The 19,635-nt window shown below is 39.7% G+C and overlaps 1 protein-coding gene across 5 annotated transcripts; it reads left to right on the top strand.

The window, feature by feature from the left end:
• Window positions 1-153: 153 nt before the first annotated feature.
• LOC110526837 (troponin I, fast skeletal muscle) lies at window positions 154-17,669 on the top strand. 5 transcript variants are annotated; one of them, XR_005039811.1, is made up of 8 exons: window positions 1,303-1,462; window positions 10,507-10,540; window positions 10,698-10,734; window positions 11,324-11,452; window positions 11,779-11,868; window positions 16,152-16,328; window positions 16,652-17,026; window positions 17,090-17,669. XR_005039811.1 is itself a non-coding variant. In XM_036964014.1 (7 exons), exons 2-7 carry the CDS (start codon window positions 10,533-10,535, stop codon window positions 16,733-16,735), a joined length of 525 nt encoding a protein of 174 aa, XP_036819909.1. In that variant the 5' UTR covers window positions 154-631; window positions 10,507-10,532; the 3' UTR covers window positions 16,736-17,146. The 5 variants fall into 5 exon arrangements, 2 of the variants coding, with proteins under 2 accessions (XP_036819909.1, XP_036819908.1); XR_005039812.1 differs by having other exon boundaries at window positions 16,652-16,870; window positions 17,057-17,146; XR_005039810.1 differs by having other exon boundaries at window positions 16,652-16,870; window positions 16,933-17,146.
• Window positions 17,670-19,635: the final 1,966 nt, after the last annotated feature.

The following is a 19,635-nucleotide window of genomic DNA, read 5'->3' as shown; positions in this document are numbered from 1 at the left end:
GTTGACTTGACAAACAAGACGAACTGGAAACAGACAAACAGAGAACACAGGTATAAATACACAGGGGATAATGGGGAAGACGGGCGACACCTGGAGGGGGGTGGAGACAATCACAAGGACAGGTGAAACAGATCAGGGTGTGACAGTAAGTGTTGTATAAACTTTTTAAACAGGGAACATTCGTTCTGACATTTCAAGATTTCATTTTTTAAAATTTATTTTTGAGATAATTACTGTACTTGTTGACATGTTACTGCGTTGTTAGGAGCCAGTAACATAATCGTCTAGCTACAGCCACTAGAACGTCTGCTATAACACCAATACATTTTCATTTTGGCTTTCCAAACAAACACGGAGCAATGGCTCGTCTTCAGAGGCAACTGTTGTTTAAACCGTTTCTCTAGTAGTATCTACCCAAGCCTATGACTTCCACGTATCCTTAACCACTGTACAGAAACAGTACATCTATTATAGTCCAACTCTAATCATAATATTTGTCCTATTTCACACATGTACACGTGTGTATTAATATACATGTGTGAAATGGAAATGTGTTTTTTTGTATATCCCAACTCCCCTGAAGACACCCTCGGAGAGCCAGACACCCTCGGAGAGCCAGGTGACGTTTGAGGTAAAATCCAAGAAAAAGTGATTTTTTTTACACAAAAAAAAGAAGGTTGAACTTGTTCTCTATAAGTTCCATGAACATAATCAACTAAATCCCATGTCTCCAAATCAACCCTGGCCCCTTAGACGGTAACAATATATCCTCTTCACTCTTCTGAGTAGAGTAAACCTGGAAGTAAAGCCCACGGTGTGACGAGGTTGGGACTAGGTGGCATTCCTCTCTGTCAGACAGGCAGGGGGCAGCACTATGTCAATAAGTCATAAAAGAAGAATAACAGTCTTGAAGGCTGGGGTTATTTATATGAAGGGATCCTGAGGGCAGAGTGGCTGCAGACTGCCAAGTCAAGGGATGGGTAGGTGTCTGTGCCTGAGGGAGAGGGTGGCATGGTGGGGGAACTGGGGGGTGGGTGGCAGGGTGGGGAGGGAAGGGGCAGGGTGGGGAGGGAAGGGGTAGGGTGGGGGCACTGGGGAGTGGAGGGGCAGGGTGGGGGCACTGGGGAGTGGAGGGGCAGGGTGGGGGCACTGGGGAGTGGAGGGGCAGGGTGGGGGCACTGGGTAGTGGAGGGGCAGGGTGGGGGCACTGGGGAGTGGAGGGGCAGGGTGGGGCCACTGGGGGGGGTGAGATAGACTTTCAGAAGAGTGTCGGCCCATTGGTCTGGGTTGGTCTTCAAGTCCATAAAGAGTTAGGCAGGATAGTGCTGAGCCATCACTGGACAGCATTAAAACAACCGTCTGTCCAGGGCTGCGTTACAGCCACCCACCGCAGCCCTCCTCTCTGCCACTGCAGTCCCACGTTCTGTACCACTACTGCCCTGTTGGCCGGATTAACTCATAGGTGAGCCTCCCTGTTCTGTCTGATCCTCTCTGTTCTGCCTGATCCTCTCTGGTCTGTCTGATCCTGTCTGGTCTGCCTGATCCTCTGTTCTGTCTGATCCTCTCTGGTCTGCCTGATCCTCTCTGTTCTGTCTGATCCTCTCTGTTCTGCCTGATCCTCTCTGTTCTGTCTGATCCTCTCTGGTCTGTCTGATCCTCTCTGTTCTGTCTGATCCTGTCTGATCATCTCTGTTCTGTCTGATCCTGTCTGGTCTGCCTGATCCTCTGTTCTGTCTGATCCTCTCTGTTCTGTCTGATCCTCTCTGTTCTGTCTGATCCTCTCTGGTCTGTCTGATCCTCTCTGGTCTGTCTGATCCTGTCTGATCATCTCTGTTCTGTCTGATCCTGTCTGGTCTGCCTGATCCTCTGTTCTGTCTGATCCTCTCTGGTCTGCCTGATCCTCTCTGGTCTGTCTGATCCTCTCTGGTCTGTCTGATCCTCTCTGGTCTGTCTGATCCTGTCTGATCATCTCTGTTCTGTCTGATCCTGTCTGGTCTGCCTGATCCTCTCTGTTCTGCCTGATCCTCTCTGTTCTGCCTGATCCTCTCTGGTCTGCCTGATCCTCTCTGGTCTGCCTGATCCTCTCTGTTCTGTCTGATCCTCTCTGTTCTTTCTGATCCTCTCTGTTCTGTCTGATCCTCTCTGGTCTGTCTGATCCTGTCTGATCATCTCTGTTCTGTCTGATTCTGTCTGGTCTGCCTGATCCTCTCTGTTCTGTCTGGTCCTGTATTTGGCTCCATCCATCTTCCCATCAATTTTAACCATCTTCCCTGTCCCTGCTGAAGAAAAGCAAGCCCAAACCATGATGCTGCCACCACCATATTTGACAGTGGGGATGGTGTGTTCAGGGTGATGAGCTGTGTTGCTTTTACGTCAAACATAACGTTTTGCATTGTTGCCAAAAAGTTCAATTTTGGTTTCATCTGACCAGAGCACCTTCTTCCACATGTTTGGTGTGTCTCCCAGGTGGCTTGTGGCAAACTTTAAATGACACTTTTTATGGATATCTTTAAAAAATGGCTTTCTTCTTGCCACTCTTCCATAAAGGCCAGATTTGTGCAATATACGACTGATTGTTGTCCTATGGACAGAGTCTCCCACCTCAGCTGTAGATCTCTGCAGTTCATCCAGAGTGATCATGGGCCTCTTGGCTGCATCTCTGATCAGTCTTCTCCTTGTATGAGCTGAAAGTTTAGAGGGACGGCCAGGTCTTGGTAGATTTTTCTGTGGTCTGATACTCCTTCCATTTCAATATTATCGCTTGCACAGTGCTCCTTGGGATGTTTAAAGCTTTGGAAATCTTTTTGTATCCATATCCGGCTTTAAACTTCTTCACAACAGTATCTCGGACCTGCCTGGTGTGTTCCTTGTTCTTCATGATGCTCTCTGCGCTTTTAACGGACCTCTGAGACTATCACAGTGCAGGTGCATTTATACGGAGACTTGATTACACACAGGTGGATTGTATTTATCATCATTAGTCATTTAGGTCAACATTGGATCATTCAGAGATCCTCACTGAACTTCTGGAGAGAGTTTGCTGCACTGAAAGTAAAGGGGCTGAATAATTTTGCACGCCCAATTTTTCAGTTTTTGATTTGTTAAAAAAGTTTGAAATATCCAATAAATGTCGTTCCACTTCATGATTGTGTCCCACTTGTTGTTGATTCTTCACAAAAAAATACAGTTTTATATCTTTATGTTTGAAGCCTGAAATGTGGCAAAAGGTCGCAAAGTTCAAGGGGGGCAAATACTTTCGCAAGGCACTGTATGTAGGCTATCTGTGGTTCACTAACATATGTAGGCTGTCTGTGGTTCACTAACATATGTAGGCTGTCTGTGGTTCACTAACATATGTAGGCTGTCTGTGGTTCACTAACATATGTAGGCTGTCTGTGGTTCTGGCTTTATATCGCTGGTGTTTCACCATACGGTTTTTGAAATTAATATCTATTGTTTAGTGATCTGTTTAAATTCATATCTATTGTTTAGTGATCTGTTTAAATTCATATCTATTGTTTAGTGATCTATTTAAATTCATATCTATTGTTTAGTGATCTATTTAAATTCATATCTATTGTTTAGTGATCTATTTAAATTCATATCTATTGTTTAGTGATCTATTTAAATTCATATCTATTGTTTAGTGATCTATTTAAATTCATATCTATTGTTTAGTGATCTATTTAAATTCATATCTATTGTTTAGTGATCTATTTAAATTCATATCTATTGTTTAGTGATCTATTTAAATTCATATCTATTGTTTAGTGATCTATTTAAATTCATATCTATTGTTTAGTGATCTATTTAAATTCATATCTATTGTTTAGTGATCTATTTAAATTCATATCTATTGTTTAGTGATCTATTTAAATTAATATCTATTGTTTAGTGATCTGTTTAAATTAATATCTATTGTTTAGTGATCTATTTAAATTCATATCTATTGTTTAGTGATCTATTTAAATTCATATCTATTGTTTAGTGATCTATTTAAATTCATATCTATTGTTTAGTGATCTGTTTAAATTCATATCTATTGTTTAGTGATCTATTTAAATTAATATCTATTGTTTAGTGATCTGTTTAAATTCATATCTATTGTTTAGTGATCTGTTTAAATTCATATCTATTGTTTAGTGATCTATTTAAATTCATATCTATTGTTTAGTGATCTGTTTAAATTCATATCTATTGTTTAGTGATCTATTTAAATTAATATCTATTGTTTAGTGATCTGTTTAAATTCATATCTATTGTTTAGTGATCTATTTAAATTAATATCTATTGTTTAGTGATCTATTTAAATTCATATCTATTGTTTAGTGATCTATTTAAATTCATATCTATTGTTTAGTGATCTATTTAAATTCATATCTATTGTTTAGTGATCTATTTAAATTCATATCTATTGTTTAGTGATCTATTTAAATTAATATCTATTGTTTAGTGATCTGTTTAAATTAATATCTATTGTTTAGTGATCTATTTAAATTCATATCTATTGTTTAGTGATCTATTTAAATTCATATCTATTGTTTAGTGATCTATTTAAATTCATATCTATTGTTTAGTGATCTATTTAAATTCATATCTATTGTTTAGTGATCTGTTTAAATTCATATCTATTGTTTAGTGATCTATTTAAATTCATATCTATTGTTTAGTGATCTATTTAAATTCATATCTATTGTTTAGTGATCTATTTAAATTCATATCTATTGTTTAGTGATCTATTTAAATTCATATCTATTGTTTAGTGATCTATTTAAATTCATATCTATTGTTTAGTGATCTATTTAAATTCATATCTATTGTTTAGTGATCTATTTAAATTCATATCTATTGTTTAGTGATCTATTTAAATTCATATCTATTGTTTAGTGATCTATTTAAATTCATATCTATTGTTTAGTGATCTGTTTAAATTACATGTATTTTCTATTTTATTCTTATTATCACAAAACAGTGAGAATGTGACAGCCTGTCGTGTCTGTAAAGTAATACTCAGTAATACTCAGTAATACTCAGTAATACTCGGTAATACTCAGTAATACTCGGTAATAGTCAGTAATAGTCAGTAATAGTCGACTATAGTCAGTAATTGTCAGTAATAGTCGGCAATATGCGGTAATACTCGGTAATACGCAGTAATAGTCAGTAATACTCGATAATAGTCAGTAATGCTCGGTAATAGTCGGTAATAGTCAGTAATTGTCAGTAATAGTCGGTAATAATCAGTAATACTCAGTATTAGTCAGTAATAGTCAGTAATACTCGGTAATAGTCGGTAATAGTCAGTATTAGTCAGTAATTGTCAGTAATGGTTGTTAATAATCAGTAATACTCAGTAATACTCAGTAATACTCAGTAATACTCAGTAATACTCAGTAATAGTCAGTAATACTCGGTAATAGTTGGTAATAGTCAGTATTAGTCAGTAATTGTCAGTAATAGTCGGTAATAGTCAGTAATAGTCAGTGATACTCAGTAATACCCAGTAATAGTCAGTAATACTCAATAATACTCAATAATACTCAATAATAGTCAGTAGTAGTCAGTAATACTTAGTAATAGTCAGTAATACTCAGTACTACTCAGTAATAGTCAGTAATAGTCAGTAATAGTCAGTAATACTCAGTAATACTCAGTGATACTCAGTAACTCAGTAATAGTCAGCAATAGTCAGTAATAGTCAGTAATAGTCAGTAATACTCTGTATTACTCTGTATTACTCAGTAATAGTCAGTAATACTCAATTATACTCAGTAATAATCCAAGCATTACACTGAATAGGAACATTAATTTCCTCTTTGAAGTTGAAGACCTTTAGGAAAAATCTTAGGCACTTGGGAACGTGTCCTGGCTGAAGGTTGTTTGTTTCTGTCTGTAACAGCCAAGTCGTGGTGAGAACCGCTGATACCTCACACAGTATCAGATCTTAATGTCAGTAATGTCAGACTTATAGCTAAACTTAGCCGCTAGTTTCATTCCCTGTGTCTCTTTCAGTGTTTTCATCTATTGTCCACTGACAGAAAAATGATAGAAAACATAGATGTACAATTTGAATAGAAAATACTTTATTTAGTGACGTAACACATTGGATACTTTATGTCCAACCTTTTTGCTTTATGTTAAACTTGTTGATGATGATGATGAAGACTTTGTAACATAGTGGTCCCTGGGGGAGGCATAGACTCTTCCTGGCCGTATCACAACCGGCAGTGATTGGGAGTTTAAAAAACATATATATATATATATATATATTTCACTTTTATTTAACCAGGTGTGACAAAAACAACAATCACAGAGTTACACATGGGATAAACAAACGTACAGTCAATAACACAATGGAAAAATCTGTATACAGTGTGTGCAAATGAAGTAAGGAGGTAAGGCAATAAATAGGCCAATAGTGGCGAAGTAATTACAATTTAGCAATTTACACTGGAGTGATATATGTGCAGATGAGGATGTGCAAGTAGAAATACTGGTGTGCAAAAGAGCAGAAAATAAATATGGGGATGAGGAGGGTAGTGGTTTGGATGGGTTATTCACAGATGGGCTGTGTACAGCTGCAGCGATTGGTAAGCTGCTCTGACAGCTGACACTTAAAGTTAGTGAGGGAGATATAAGTCTCCAACTTCAGTGATTTTTGCAATTCGTTCCAGTCATTGGCAGCAGAGAACTGGAAGGAAAGGCGGCCAAAGGAGGTGTGGGCTTTATGGATGACCAGTGAAATATACCTGCTGGAGTGCGTGCTACGGGTGGGTGTTGCTATGGTGACCAGTGAGCTGAGATAAGCTATACCTAACAAAGACTTATAGATGACCTGGATCCAGCGGGTTTGGCGATGAATATGTAGCGAGGACCAGCCAATGAGAGCATACAGGTCGCAGTGGTGGGTGGTATATGGGGCTTTGGTGACAAAACGGACGGCACTGTGATAGACTGCATCCAATTTGCTGAGTAGAGTGTTGGAGGCTATTTTGTAAATTATGTCGCCGAAGTCGAGGATCGGTAGGATGGTCAGTTTTACGAGGGTATGTTTGGCAGCATGAGTGAAGGAGGCTTTGTTGCGATATAGGAAGCCGATACTAAATTTAACTTTGGATTGGAGATGTTTAATATGAGTCTGGAAGGAGAGTTTACAGTCTAGCCAGACACGTAGGTATTTATAGTGGTCCACATATTCTAAGTCAGAACCGTCCCGTAGGGCGCCACACAATTGGCCCAGCGCGGTCCGGGTTTGACCGGGGTAGAATTTGTTCTTAACTGACTTTCCTAGTTAAATAAAGGTTAAATAAAATAAAATATAAAATAAATAGACTTATTGTATGTGTATGATACCAAGGCATGCTTACCTTAGTAGCCTACTGATAGAAAGAGTTCCTAGTATGATCCCTGGCCAAGGGAAGAATGCTCCCTGACCAAGGGAAGAATGCTCCCTGACCAAGGGAAGAATGCTCCCTGACCAAGGGAAGAATGCTCCCGGACCAAGGGAAGGATGCTCCCTGACCAAGGGAAGAATGCTCCCTGACCAAGGGAAGAATGCTCCCTGACCAAGGGAAGAATGCTCCCGGACCAAGGGAAGAATGCTCCCGGACCAAGGGAAGAATGCTCCCTGACCAAGGGAAGAATGCTCCCTGACCAAGAGGAGGATGTCTACATGCTATATTGCCTCTGATCATCACGTTGTGCTCAGTTGAGTCATGTTACTGCATGGTGGAAACACACTTTGAACCAGGCTCTCATGTTGTGGAGACTGGCTTTAGTCATTTGTAAAAGCTGTTTTGCTTGTTGGGTTGATTGATCATCTAGAACTGAATCTAATGTAGTCTAGTGACTCAGTAGATTCACCACAAGCGGTCATGTCATGTCTTTAATAGTTGGCTGTTGATAGATTTTATGGAGGCTGTTTTTAGTACTCGCTCTTATTGTGTAATTGAGATCTGAAACCTGACAGAAAACTCTTCTAGAAGGCTCCAGGGCCTGCATCCCAAATGGCAGCCTATTCCCTACATAGTGCACAGGCTCTGGTCAAAAGTAGTGCACTATATAGGGAATAGAGTGCCATTGGACTCTGGTCAAAAGTAGTGCACTATACAGGGAATAGGGTGCCATTAGACTCTGGTAAAAAGTAGTGCGCTATATAGGGAATAGGGTGCCATTGGACTCTGGTAAAATGTAGTGCACTATATATGGGGAATAGGGTGCCATTAGACTCTGGTAAAAAGTAGTGCGCTATATAGGGAATAGAGTGCCATTAGACTCTGGTCAAAAGTAGTGCACTATATAGGGTGCCATATGAGAGGGAAAAAGGCAAATTCTTAGATTTGTTGACTTTTCACAAACTTCTCACCAGGTGGCAGTATGCACACAAAACTGTGGACTGGTGTAGTGCTTTAAACACACCACCATGGGGAGTGAGGGGGTTAGACAACAGCCACAACGGCTGCCTTTACACAGGCAGAACAATTCTGAGCTTTTGCCTAACTATTGGCTAAAGAGTTGATCTGATTGGTTTAAAGAGTTGATCTGATTGGTTTAAAGAGTTGATCTGATTGGTTTAAGAGTTGATCTGATTGGTTTAAGAGTTGATCTGATTGGTTTAAGAGTTGATCTGATTGGTTTAAGAGTTGATCTGATTGGTTTAAAGAGTTGATCTGATTGGTTTAAGAGTTGATCTGATTGGTTTAAAGAGTTGATCTGATTGGTCAAAAGATCAATAAGTGGGGGGAAAAGATCAGAATTGGGATGCATGTGTAAACGCAGCCATAGTAATTCGATCCACCACTCTGGCGTTTGGAGGAGAAAGTTGGATGATGATCATTTGAGACTAGGACTGGCCACCCCACATAGCCTGGTTCCTCTCTAGGTTTCTAATCTCCACCCGGCACAGCCAGAAGAGGACTGGCCACCCCACATAGCCTGGTTCCTCTCTAGGTTTCTAATCTCCACCCGGCACAGCCAGAAGAGGACTGGCCACCCCTCATAGCCTGGTTCCTCTCTAGGTTTCTAATCTCCACCCGGCACAGCCAGAAGAGGACTGGCCACCCCACATAGCCTGGTTCCTCTCTAGGTTTCTAATCTCCACCCGGCACAGCCAGAAGAGGACTGGCCACCCCACATAGCCTGGTTCCTCTCTAGGTTTCTAATCTCCACCCGGCACAGCCAGAAGAGGACTGGCCACCCCACATAGCCTGGTTCCTCTCTAGGTTTCTAATCTCCACCCGGCACAGCCAGAAGAGGACTGGCCACCCCACATAGCCTGGTTCCTCTCTAGGTTTCTAATCTCCACCCGGCACAGCCAGAAGAGGACTGGCCACCCCACATAGCCTGGTTCCTCTCTAGGTTTCTAATCTCCACCCGGCACAGCCAGAAGAGGACTGGCCACCCCACATAGCCTGGTTCCTCTCTAGGTTTCTAATCTCCACCCGGCACAGCCAGAAGAGGACTGGCCACCCCACATAGCCTGGTTCCTCTCTAGGTTTCTAATCTCCACCCGGCACAGCCAGAAGAGGACTGGCCACCCCACAATAGCCTGGTTCCTCTCTAGGTTTCTAATCTCCACCCGGCACAGCCAGAAGAGGACTGGCCACCCCACATAGCCTGGTTCCTCTCTAGGTTTCTAATCTCCACCCGGCACAGCCAGAAGAGGACTGGCCACCCCACATAGCCTGGTTCCTCTCTAGGTTTCTAATCTCCACCCGGCACAGCCAGAAGAGGACTGGCCACCCCACATAGCGTGGTTCCTCTCTAGGTTTCTAATCTCCACCCGGCACAGCCAGAAGAGGACTGGCCACCCCGCATAGCCTGGTTCCTCTCTAGGTTTCTTCCTAGGTTTTGGCCTTTCTAGGGAGTTTTTCCTAGCCACCGTGCTTCTACACCTGCATTGCTTGCTGTTTGGGGTTTTAGGCTGGGTTTCTGTACAGCACTTTGAGATATCAGCTGATGTACGAAGGGCTATATAAATACATTTGATTTGATTTAGTGTGCTATGAAGGGAATAGGGCTCTGGTCTATTGTAGTATCACTATATAGGGAATAGGGCTCTGGTCTATAGTAGTGCACTATATAGCGAATAGGGTGCCATTTGGCATTCCCTCCTGCTCTCAATCTTCATCACATGACTCTGGACCCGGGGATCTCATGACAGACAATTGGTTCTTTGTTCAGAATTCCTGGATTTGGGGAATAGTTACCTCAGTACAATATAACAATAGACTTGGGCCCTTGTTAGTCCAGTACAATAGCTTTGGGGCCTACAGCACTTTGAGATATCAGCTGATGTACGAAGGGCTATATAAATACATTTGATTTGATTTGATGATTTGGTTGTTAAGTAAAAGGAACAAGGAACGTGATAGGGGATCTTTCTTGGAACTGGCTTATGTGTGTCATGGCTGCCGTACAACTTTGTGTCGTTTTTCATTGGATGGAATTCACTGTTAAAAACCATCAGAATATAATTTAACTGTAGTGTTTTTACTTCTTCCTCAGAACGGTGAAAAGACCAAACAGACATCATGTCTGAGTGAGTAAAAGTGGATTTCAACATTAGGAACAAGTTTACAGAATATTTTTTTGCATAAATCCAGAATTGTATGTCTTTTACAAAATGGATCAAAATGATCATACCTGTTCCTGAACAACAAGAGAATGACATTAATTGTACTCACTCTTTCTGACAGGAAAAAGATGTCATCGAGCCGCAAGCATCATCTGAAGGTAACCAACGGCAACTTCCATGACCTCTTCATGACCTCTCTAAGATTCTATCCAGCTAGTGACTCAACAGAGATCTTAAATAAACAGCTTAGAGATCTCTTACCTCTTTAAACATTATGACAAAAATACCACTTGTGATTTGTACGTTTTTACAAACAATCCAACCACTTTTTGATAACAAATGTTATATTAACAAATCAAAAATATAAAAGACAATCACTGCTTTGAGGCCTTTCCCTTTAGTAAGACTTGACTATTTTAAAAACAAAAAAAAACAACATTTTAAGTGAGAATAGGCATTGGTTTGAAGATGAAAAACAGTGATTCACATGAGCACCGCAATGCCTGTTCCACCCATGCTCTACCAAGGTTTTCCAGCCCACAGCTTTGACCTACTACAGTAACTATGTTGGTATGGTACTTCCAGCTATGTGTAGGCAGGTTTCTTAGGATTCAAACCTTCTACCGTAACTAGATCAACACTCCAATTGAAATATAAATGTAATGTAAATGTCTGTAAAAATGCTTCAGATAATTCATCTTTCAAGTACGTAAAAAAAAAGGTTTCTGTGTTGTTGCTGTCCCCCAGAGCCTGATGCTCCAGATCGCCCAGGAACTGATAGCGGAGGAGGAAGCCCAGTCTTTAGAGGACAGGAAGCAGTACATGAGTGAAAACATCACTCCCCTGCAGCTCACAGGATCCATTGCAGAACTCCAGGTATCACACAGGCTGCGTTGAGACAGGCAGCCCAATTCTCATCATTTTATTCATTAATTGTTCTGTTGACCAATCAGCTCTGAAAAATATTTGATATGAAAAGACCTGATGTGATTGGTCAATAGACCTATTAGTAGAAAAAAAATATCAGAATTGGGCTGTCTGTGTTAATGCCAGTTGTAGTTGTTATCGTTTCCTTTCACAATATAACAGTACAATTGGATTGCATTTTACACTAGTAATATCCCTTTTAACAACATTGTTTGTAATGTAACACATTGGCTGTCTGTCTCGTGTTATGAGTCGCTGTGATTGTCTCTGAACAGGACCTGTGTAAGAAGATGCACCAGAAGATTGATGTGATAGATGAGGAGAGATACGACCTGGGCAGCAAAGTTGGCAAAAGTGACAAAGAGGTGGGGTTATATCTGATCTGTAATGATAAAGAGGTGGGGTTATATCTGATCTGTATTGATAATGAGGTGGGGTTATATCTGATCTGTAATGATAAAGAGGTGGGGTTATATCTGATCTGTAATGATAATGAGGTGGGGTTAATATCTGATCTGTAATGATAAAGAGGTGGGGTTATATCTGATCTGTAATGATAAAGAGGTGGGGTTATATCTGATATACTGTAATGATAAAGAGGTGGGGTTATATCTGATCTGTAATGATTAAGAGGTGGGGTTATATCTGATCTGTAATGATTAAGAGGTGGGGTTATATCTGATCTGTAATGATAATGAGGTGGGGTTAATATCTGATCTGTAATGATAATGAGGTGGGGTTATATCTGATCTGTAATGATAAAGAGGTGGGGTTATATCTGATCTGTAATGATAATGAGGTGGGGTTAATATCTGATCTGTAATGATAAAGAGGTGGGGTTATATCTGATCTGTACTGATAAAGAGGTGGGGTTATATCTGATCTGTATTGATAATGAGGTGGGGTTATATCTGATCTGTAATGATAAAGAGGTGGGGTTATATCTGATATACTGTAATGATAAAGAGGTGGGGTTATATCTGATCTGTAATGATAAAGAGGTGGGGTTATATCTGATCTGTGTTGATAAAGAGGTGGGGTTATATCTGATCTGTGTTGATAAAGAGGTGGGGTTATATCTGATATACTGTAATGATAAAGAGGTGGGGTTATATCTGATCTGTAATGATAAAGAGGTGGGGTTATATCTGATCTGTGTTGATAAAGAGGTGGGGTTATATCTGATATCCTGTAATGATAAAGAGGTGGGGTTATATCTGATCTGTAATGATAAAGAGGTGGGGTTATATCTGATCTGTAATGATAAAGAGGTGGGGTTATATCTGATATACTGTAATGATAAAGAGGTGGGGTTATATCTGATCTGTATTGATCATGAGGTGGGGTTATATCTGATCTGTAATGATAAAGAGGTGGGGTTATATCTGATATACTGTAATGATAAAGAGGTGGGGTTATATCTGATATACTGTAATGATAAAGAGGTGGGGTTATATCTGATCTGTAATGATAAAGAGGTGGGGTTATATCTGATCTGTGTTGATAAAGAGGTGGGGTTATATCTGATATCCTGTAATGATAAAGAGGTGGGGTTATATCTGATCTGTAATGATAAAGAGGTGGGGTTATATCTGATCTGTAATGATTAAGAGGTGGGGTTATATCTGATATACTGTAATGATAAAGAGGTGGGGTTATATCTGATCTGTAATGATAAAGAGGTGAGGTTATATCTGATCTGTAATGATAAAGAGGTGGGGTTATATCTGATCTGTAATGACAAAGAGGTGGGGTTATATCTGATATACTGTAATGATAAAGAGGTGGGGTTATATCTGATCTGTAATGATAAAGAGGTGGGGTTATATCTGATATACTGTAATGATAAAGAGGTGGGGTTATATCTGATCTGTAATGATAAAGAGGTGAGGTTATATCTGATCTGTAATGATAAAGAGGTGGGGTTATATCTGATCTGTAATGACAAAGAGGTGGGGTTATATCTGATATACTGTAATGATAAAGAGGTGGGGTTATATCTGATCTGTAATGATAAAGAGGTGGGGTTATATCTGATCTGTAATGATAATGAGGTGGGGTTAATATCTGATCTGTAATGATAAAGAGGTGGGGTTATATCTGATCTGTACTGATAAAGAGGTGGGGTTATATCTGATCTGTATTGATAATGAGGTGGGGTTATATCTGATCTGTAATGATAAAGAGGTGGGGTTATATCTGATATACTGTAATGATAAAGAGGTGGGGTTATATCTGATATACTGTAATGATAAAGAGGTGGGGTTATATCTGATCTGTAATGATAAAGAGGTGGGGTTATATCTGATCTGTGTTGATAAAGAGGTGGGGTTATATCTGATATCCTGTAATGATAAAGAGGTGGGGTTATATCTGATCTGTAATGATAAAGAGGTGGGGTTATATCTGATCTGTAATGATAAAGAGGTGGGGTTATATCTGATATACTGTAATGATAAAGAGGTGGGGTTATATCTGATATACTGTAATGATAAAGAGGTGGGGTTATATCTGATATACTGTAATGATAAAGAGGTGGGGTTATATCTGATATACTGTAATGATAAAGAGGTGGGGTTATATCTGATCTGTAATGATAAAGAGGTGGGGTTATATCTGATCTGTGTTGATAAAGAGGTGGGGTTATATCTGATATCCTGTAATGATAAAGAGGTGGGGTTATATCTGATCTGTAATGATAAAGAGGTGGGGTTATATCTGATCTGTAATGATTAAGAGGTGGGGTTATATCTGATATACTGTAATGATAAAGAGGTGGGGTTATATCTGATCTGTAATGATAAAGAGGTGAGGTTATATCTGATCTGTAATGATAAAGAGGTGGGGTTATATCTGATCTGTAATGACAAAGAGGTGGGGTTATATCTGATATACTGTAATGATAAAGAGGTGGGGTTATATCTGATCTGTAATGATAAAGAGGTGGGGTTATATCTGATCTGTAATGATAAAGAGGTGGGGTTATATCTGATCTGTAATGATAAAGAGGTGGGGTTATATCTGATCTGTAATGATAAAGAGGTGGAGTTATATCTGATCTGTAATGATAATGAGGTGGGGTTATATCTGATCTGTAATGATAAAGAGGTGGGGTTATATCTGATCTGTAATGATAAAGAGGTGGGGTTATATCTGATATACTGTAATGATAAAGAGGTGGGGTTATATCTGATATACTGTAATGATAAAGAGGTGGGGTTATATCTGATCTGTAATGATAAAGAGGTGGGGTTATATCTGATATACTGTAATGATTAAGAGGTGGGGTTATATCTGATCTGTGTTGATAAAGAGGTGGGGTTATATCTGATATCCTGTAATGATTAAGAGGTAGGGTTATATCTGATCTGTAATGATAAAGAGGTGGGGTTATATCTGATCTGTAATGATAATGAGGTGGGGTTATATCTGATCTGTAATGATAAAGAGGTGGGGTTATATCTGATATCCTGTAATGATAAAGAGGTGGGGTTATATCTGATCTGTAATGATAAAGAGGTGGGGTTATATCTGATCTGTAATTATAATGAGGTGGGGTTATATCTGATATACTGTAATGATAAAGAGGTGGGGTTATATCTGATCTGTAATGATAATGAGGTGGGGTTATATCTGATCTGTAATGATAAAGAGGTGGGGTTATATCTGATCTGTAATGATAAAGAGGTGGGGTTATATCTGATATACTGTAATGATAAAGAGGTGGGGTTATATCTGATATACTGTAATGATAAAGTGGTGGGGTTATATCTGATCTGTAATGATAAAGAGGTGGGGTTATATCTGATCTGTAATGATAAAGAGGTGGGGTTATATCTGATATCCTGTAATGATAATGAGGTGGGGTTATATCTGATTTACTGTAATGATAAAGAGGTGGGGTTATATCTGATCTGTAATGATAATGAGGTGGGGTTATATCTGATCTGTAATGATAAAGAGGTGGGGTTATATCTGATATCCTGTAATGATAATGAGGTGGGGTTATATCTGATCTGTAATGATTAAGAGGTGGGGTTATATCTGATCTGTAATGATAAAGAGGTGGGGTTATATCTGATATCCTGTAATGATAATGAGGTGGGGTTATATCTGATCTGTAATGATTAAGAGGTGGGGTTATATCTGATCTGTAATGATAATGAGGTGGGGTTATATCTGATATCCTGTAATGATAATGAGGTGGGGTTATATCTGATATCCTGTAATGATAAAGAGAGGTTATATCTGATATGTGGTGTGCGTGTAGTTTGTTTAGTCTGTCTCTCTCTCTCTCGCTCTCTGTCTCTCTATCTCTCTCTGTCTCTCTCTATCTCTCTCTGTCTCTCTCTATCTCTCTGTCTCTCTCTCTCTCGCTCTCTGTCTCTGTCTCTCTCTATCTCTCTCTGTCTCTCTCTCTCTCTGTCTCTCTCTCTCTGTCTGTCTCTCTCTCTCTGTCTCTCTATCTCTCTCTGTCTCTCTATCTCTCTCTGTCTCTCTATCTCTCTCTGTCTCTCTCTCTCACACTCTCTCTCTGTCTCTGTCTCTGTCTCTCTCTCTCTCTCTCTATCTCTCTCTGTCTCTCTCTCTCACACTCTCTCTCTCTCTCTGTCTCTCTCTCTGTCTCTCTCTCTCTCTCTCGGTTCAGATTGAGGATCTGCAGATTAAAGTACAAGACCTGAAGGGAAAGTTCAAGAAGCCCGTCCTGAAGAAAGTCTGCATGTCTGCTGATGCTATGCTCCAGGCTCTGCTGGGCTCCAAACACAAGGTGTCCATGGATCTGAGGTCCAACCTGAAGCAAGTCAAGAAGGAGGTCAAGGAAGAGGTAGGGTTGCTTCCAAATACTATAACTTAATATCAGTTGAGTTCGTTGTATGAGAGTTCAAGAGGATCCCACTGCTGACACCAAATGTTACATTACAAATAATGTGTGTGTAATCTGATACATTAACAAGTGGTGAAACTACTGCTATAGTGTAAACACTGTATTTCACCCCAGCACTCTAATGTGGATGATTCTGAGTCGTTGTTTTTTTTATTTGGGATTAATTGTTGTATTACTCAAGTGGACATAGAAACAAACATACATGGATCCAACACAACACAATGTAGATTAATATATTTGATATGCTTCTCTTCCCACCTCAGGACAAAGAATCTGTGGGCGACTGGCGTAAGAACATCGAAGACAAATCAGACAGAAAGAAGATGTTTGAGACTGCTAAGGAGTAGATGTTCCTGGAGTTCCAGACAGGAAGATGTTTGTGGCGGCTTGAACAACCTTCTGCCTTTGGTTACGAAGTTATACAGTTACGACTCGTTTGTTTGTTTGTTTGTTTTTCGTCTCTGGCTAAATTCATCTAAGATGTAGTTCCATCACTCTAGGACTGTTGTGACAGGTGTTAATGAATTGTTATGGTATCTAAGAGGTAGTTCCATCACTCTAGGACTGTTGTGACAGGTGTTAATGAATTGTTATGGTATCTAAGAGGTAATTCCATCTCCCTGGGACTGCTGTGACAGGTGTTAATGAATTGTTATGGTATCAAAGAGGTAGTTCCATCTCTCTAGGACTGTTGTAAACAGGTGTTAATGAATTGTTATGGTATCTAAGAGGTAGTTCCATCTCTCTAGGACTGTTGTGACAGGTGTTAATGAATTGTTATGGTATCTAAGAGGTAGATCCATCTCTCTAGGACTGTTGTGACAGGTGTTAATGAATTGTTATGGCATCTAAGAGGTAGTTCCATCTCTCTAGGACTGTTGTAAACAGGTGTTAATGAATTGTTATGGTATCTAAGAGGTAATTCCATCTCACTGGGACTGTTGTAAACAGGTGTTAAGGAATTGTTATGGGATCTAAGAGGTAGTTCCATCTCTCTAGGACTGTTGTAAACAGATGTTAATGAATTGTTATGGTATCTAAGAGGTAGTTCCATCTCTCTAGGACTGTTGTAAACAGATGTTAATGAATTGTTATGGTATCTAAGAGGTAGTTCCATCTCTCTAGGACTGTTGTAAACAGGTGTTAATGAATTGTTATGGTATCTAAGAGATAGTTCCATCTCTCTAGGACTGTTGTAAACAGGTGTTAATGTGTGTAATCAAAACAATCTGTAGTTCTGTTAAGTAATTTTGTTCCAATTCAATTTCTGAAAATAAATGATTTGCTGAAAAAAAAAACACGATTTATTTTGTGTATGGCTTTCTGCTACAAGAGATAATTGAATTTCCCACAGCTGTTATAGCATCACCGTACCTATGTCTGCTTTGAAATATTCTGTAGTCAAAGGGAAACTTTCTATCAGGAATGAGGTGGACATAATCCCAAACCACATTATGGAATTCTGATTTTGGGGGATTATTTTATTGAATTGATGATGCCAGCATGGAATAGTTTAGAGTTCAGGTGGTAATCTCTGAATAACAGTACCAGATGTTGCCAGATGTATAACAGTACCAGATGTTGCCAGATGTATAACAGTACCAAATGTTACCAGATGTATAACAGTACCAGATGTTACCAGATGTATAACAGTACCAGATGTTACCAGATGTATAACAGTACCAGATGTTACCAGATGTATAACAGTACCAGATGTATAACAGTACCAGATGTTGCCAGATGTATAACAGTACCAGATGTTACCAGATGTATAACAGTACCAGATGTATAACAGTACCAGATGTTGCCAGATGAATAACAGTACCAGATGTTGCCAGATGTATAACAGTACCAGATGTTGCCAGATGTATAACAGTACCAGATGTTGCCAGATGTATAACAGTACCAGATGTTACCAGATGTATAACAGTACCAGATGTTGCCAGATGTATAACAGTACCAGATGTTACCAGATGTATAACAGTACCAGATGTTACCAGATGTATAACAGTACCAGATGATACCAGATGTATAACAGTACCAGATGTTACCAGATGTATAACAGTACCAGATGTTACCAGATGAATAACAGTACCAGATGTTGCCAGATGTATAACAGTACCAGATGTTGCCAGATGTATAACAGTACCAGATGTTGCCAGATGTATAACAGTACCAGATGTTACCAGATGTATAACAGTACCAGATGTTGCCAGATGTATAACAGTACCAGATGTTACCAGATGTATAACAGTACCAGATGTTACCAGATGTATAACAGTACCAGATGATACCAGATGTATAACAGTACCAGATGTTACCAGATGTATAACAGTACCAGATGTTACCAGATGTATAACAGTACCAGATGTTACCAGATGTATAACAGTACCAGATGTTACCAGAAGTTTCTATTACTCAACATAATATAGTGTTTGAGAACACAGTGAACCATAGGTCAGGTCCTATTGGTCTGCATCTAAGGAGTTATTAGGTAAAACAGAGAAAGACAGCTAAGACATTTTTCAACGTTACACCAAGGCAATCAGATTCTACTTTTTCATACAAAATACTTGATGTAAAATGTATTCTTCAACAATAAAAACGTTATTTTTTTTTTTACCTATATAGTACATTTCCAATGACTAAATACTATCATGACTACTTTGATATCCAATCAGTACTTTCTCTTCCTCTTTACAGGTTAGCTTGAGGTTAAATATGTTCAAGAAGATTAATAACTGAGGAGCAAGTGGTGAAGACAACGTGGTGTGACTTGTCTGGACTCTGGATCTGAGAGCCAACTGGAGCAGACAGAGCAGGGAGGAGAACTAGGAGAGGAGGGAGGAGAACTAGAAGAGGAGGGAGGAGAACTAGGAGAGGAGGAGGGAGGAGGACAGGGAAAGAAGGAGGGAGGAGAACAGGGAGAGAAGAAGGGAGGAGAACAGGGAGAGAAGAAGGGAGGAGAACAGGGAGAGAAGAAGTGAGGAGAACAGGGAGAGGAGGGAGGAGAACTAGGAGAGAAGGAGGGAGGAGAACAGGGAGAGAAGAAGGGAGGAGAACAGGGAGAGGAGGGAGGAGAACTAGGAGAGAAGGAGGGAGGAGAACAGGGAGAGAAGAAGGGAGGAGAGTAGAGGTGGGTGTGGAGTGTGGTGACATCACATTTATTGTGACTAAAAATGATGCTGTAACTTCCTACTACCCATAGTTAATATCAGCATACGCAAACCTCCTGATTTAGGTCAGT

The sequence above is a fragment of the Oncorhynchus mykiss genome, chromosome 26, assembly GCF_013265735.2.
Source record: "Oncorhynchus mykiss isolate Arlee chromosome 26, USDA_OmykA_1.1, whole genome shotgun sequence".
Classification (NCBI taxonomy): Eukaryota; Metazoa; Chordata; class Actinopteri; order Salmoniformes; family Salmonidae; genus Oncorhynchus; species Oncorhynchus mykiss.
Note: the sequence above shows the minus strand (reverse complement) of the source record. Positions and strands in the feature narration are given on the sequence as shown.

What these genes read in the sequence shown, in the direction of transcription:
- LOC110526837 (XM_036964014.1), top strand. An exon ending in GATCCATTGCAGAACTCCAG is followed by an intron (nt 11,453 to 11,778) that starts GTATCACACAGG and finishes GTCTCTGAACAG; the next exon opens with GACCTGTGTAAGAAGATGCA. An exon ending in AGAAGGAGGTCAAGGAAGAG is followed by an intron (nt 16,329 to 16,651) that starts GTAGGGTTGCTT and finishes TTCCCACCTCAG; the next exon opens with GACAAAGAATCTGTGGGCGA.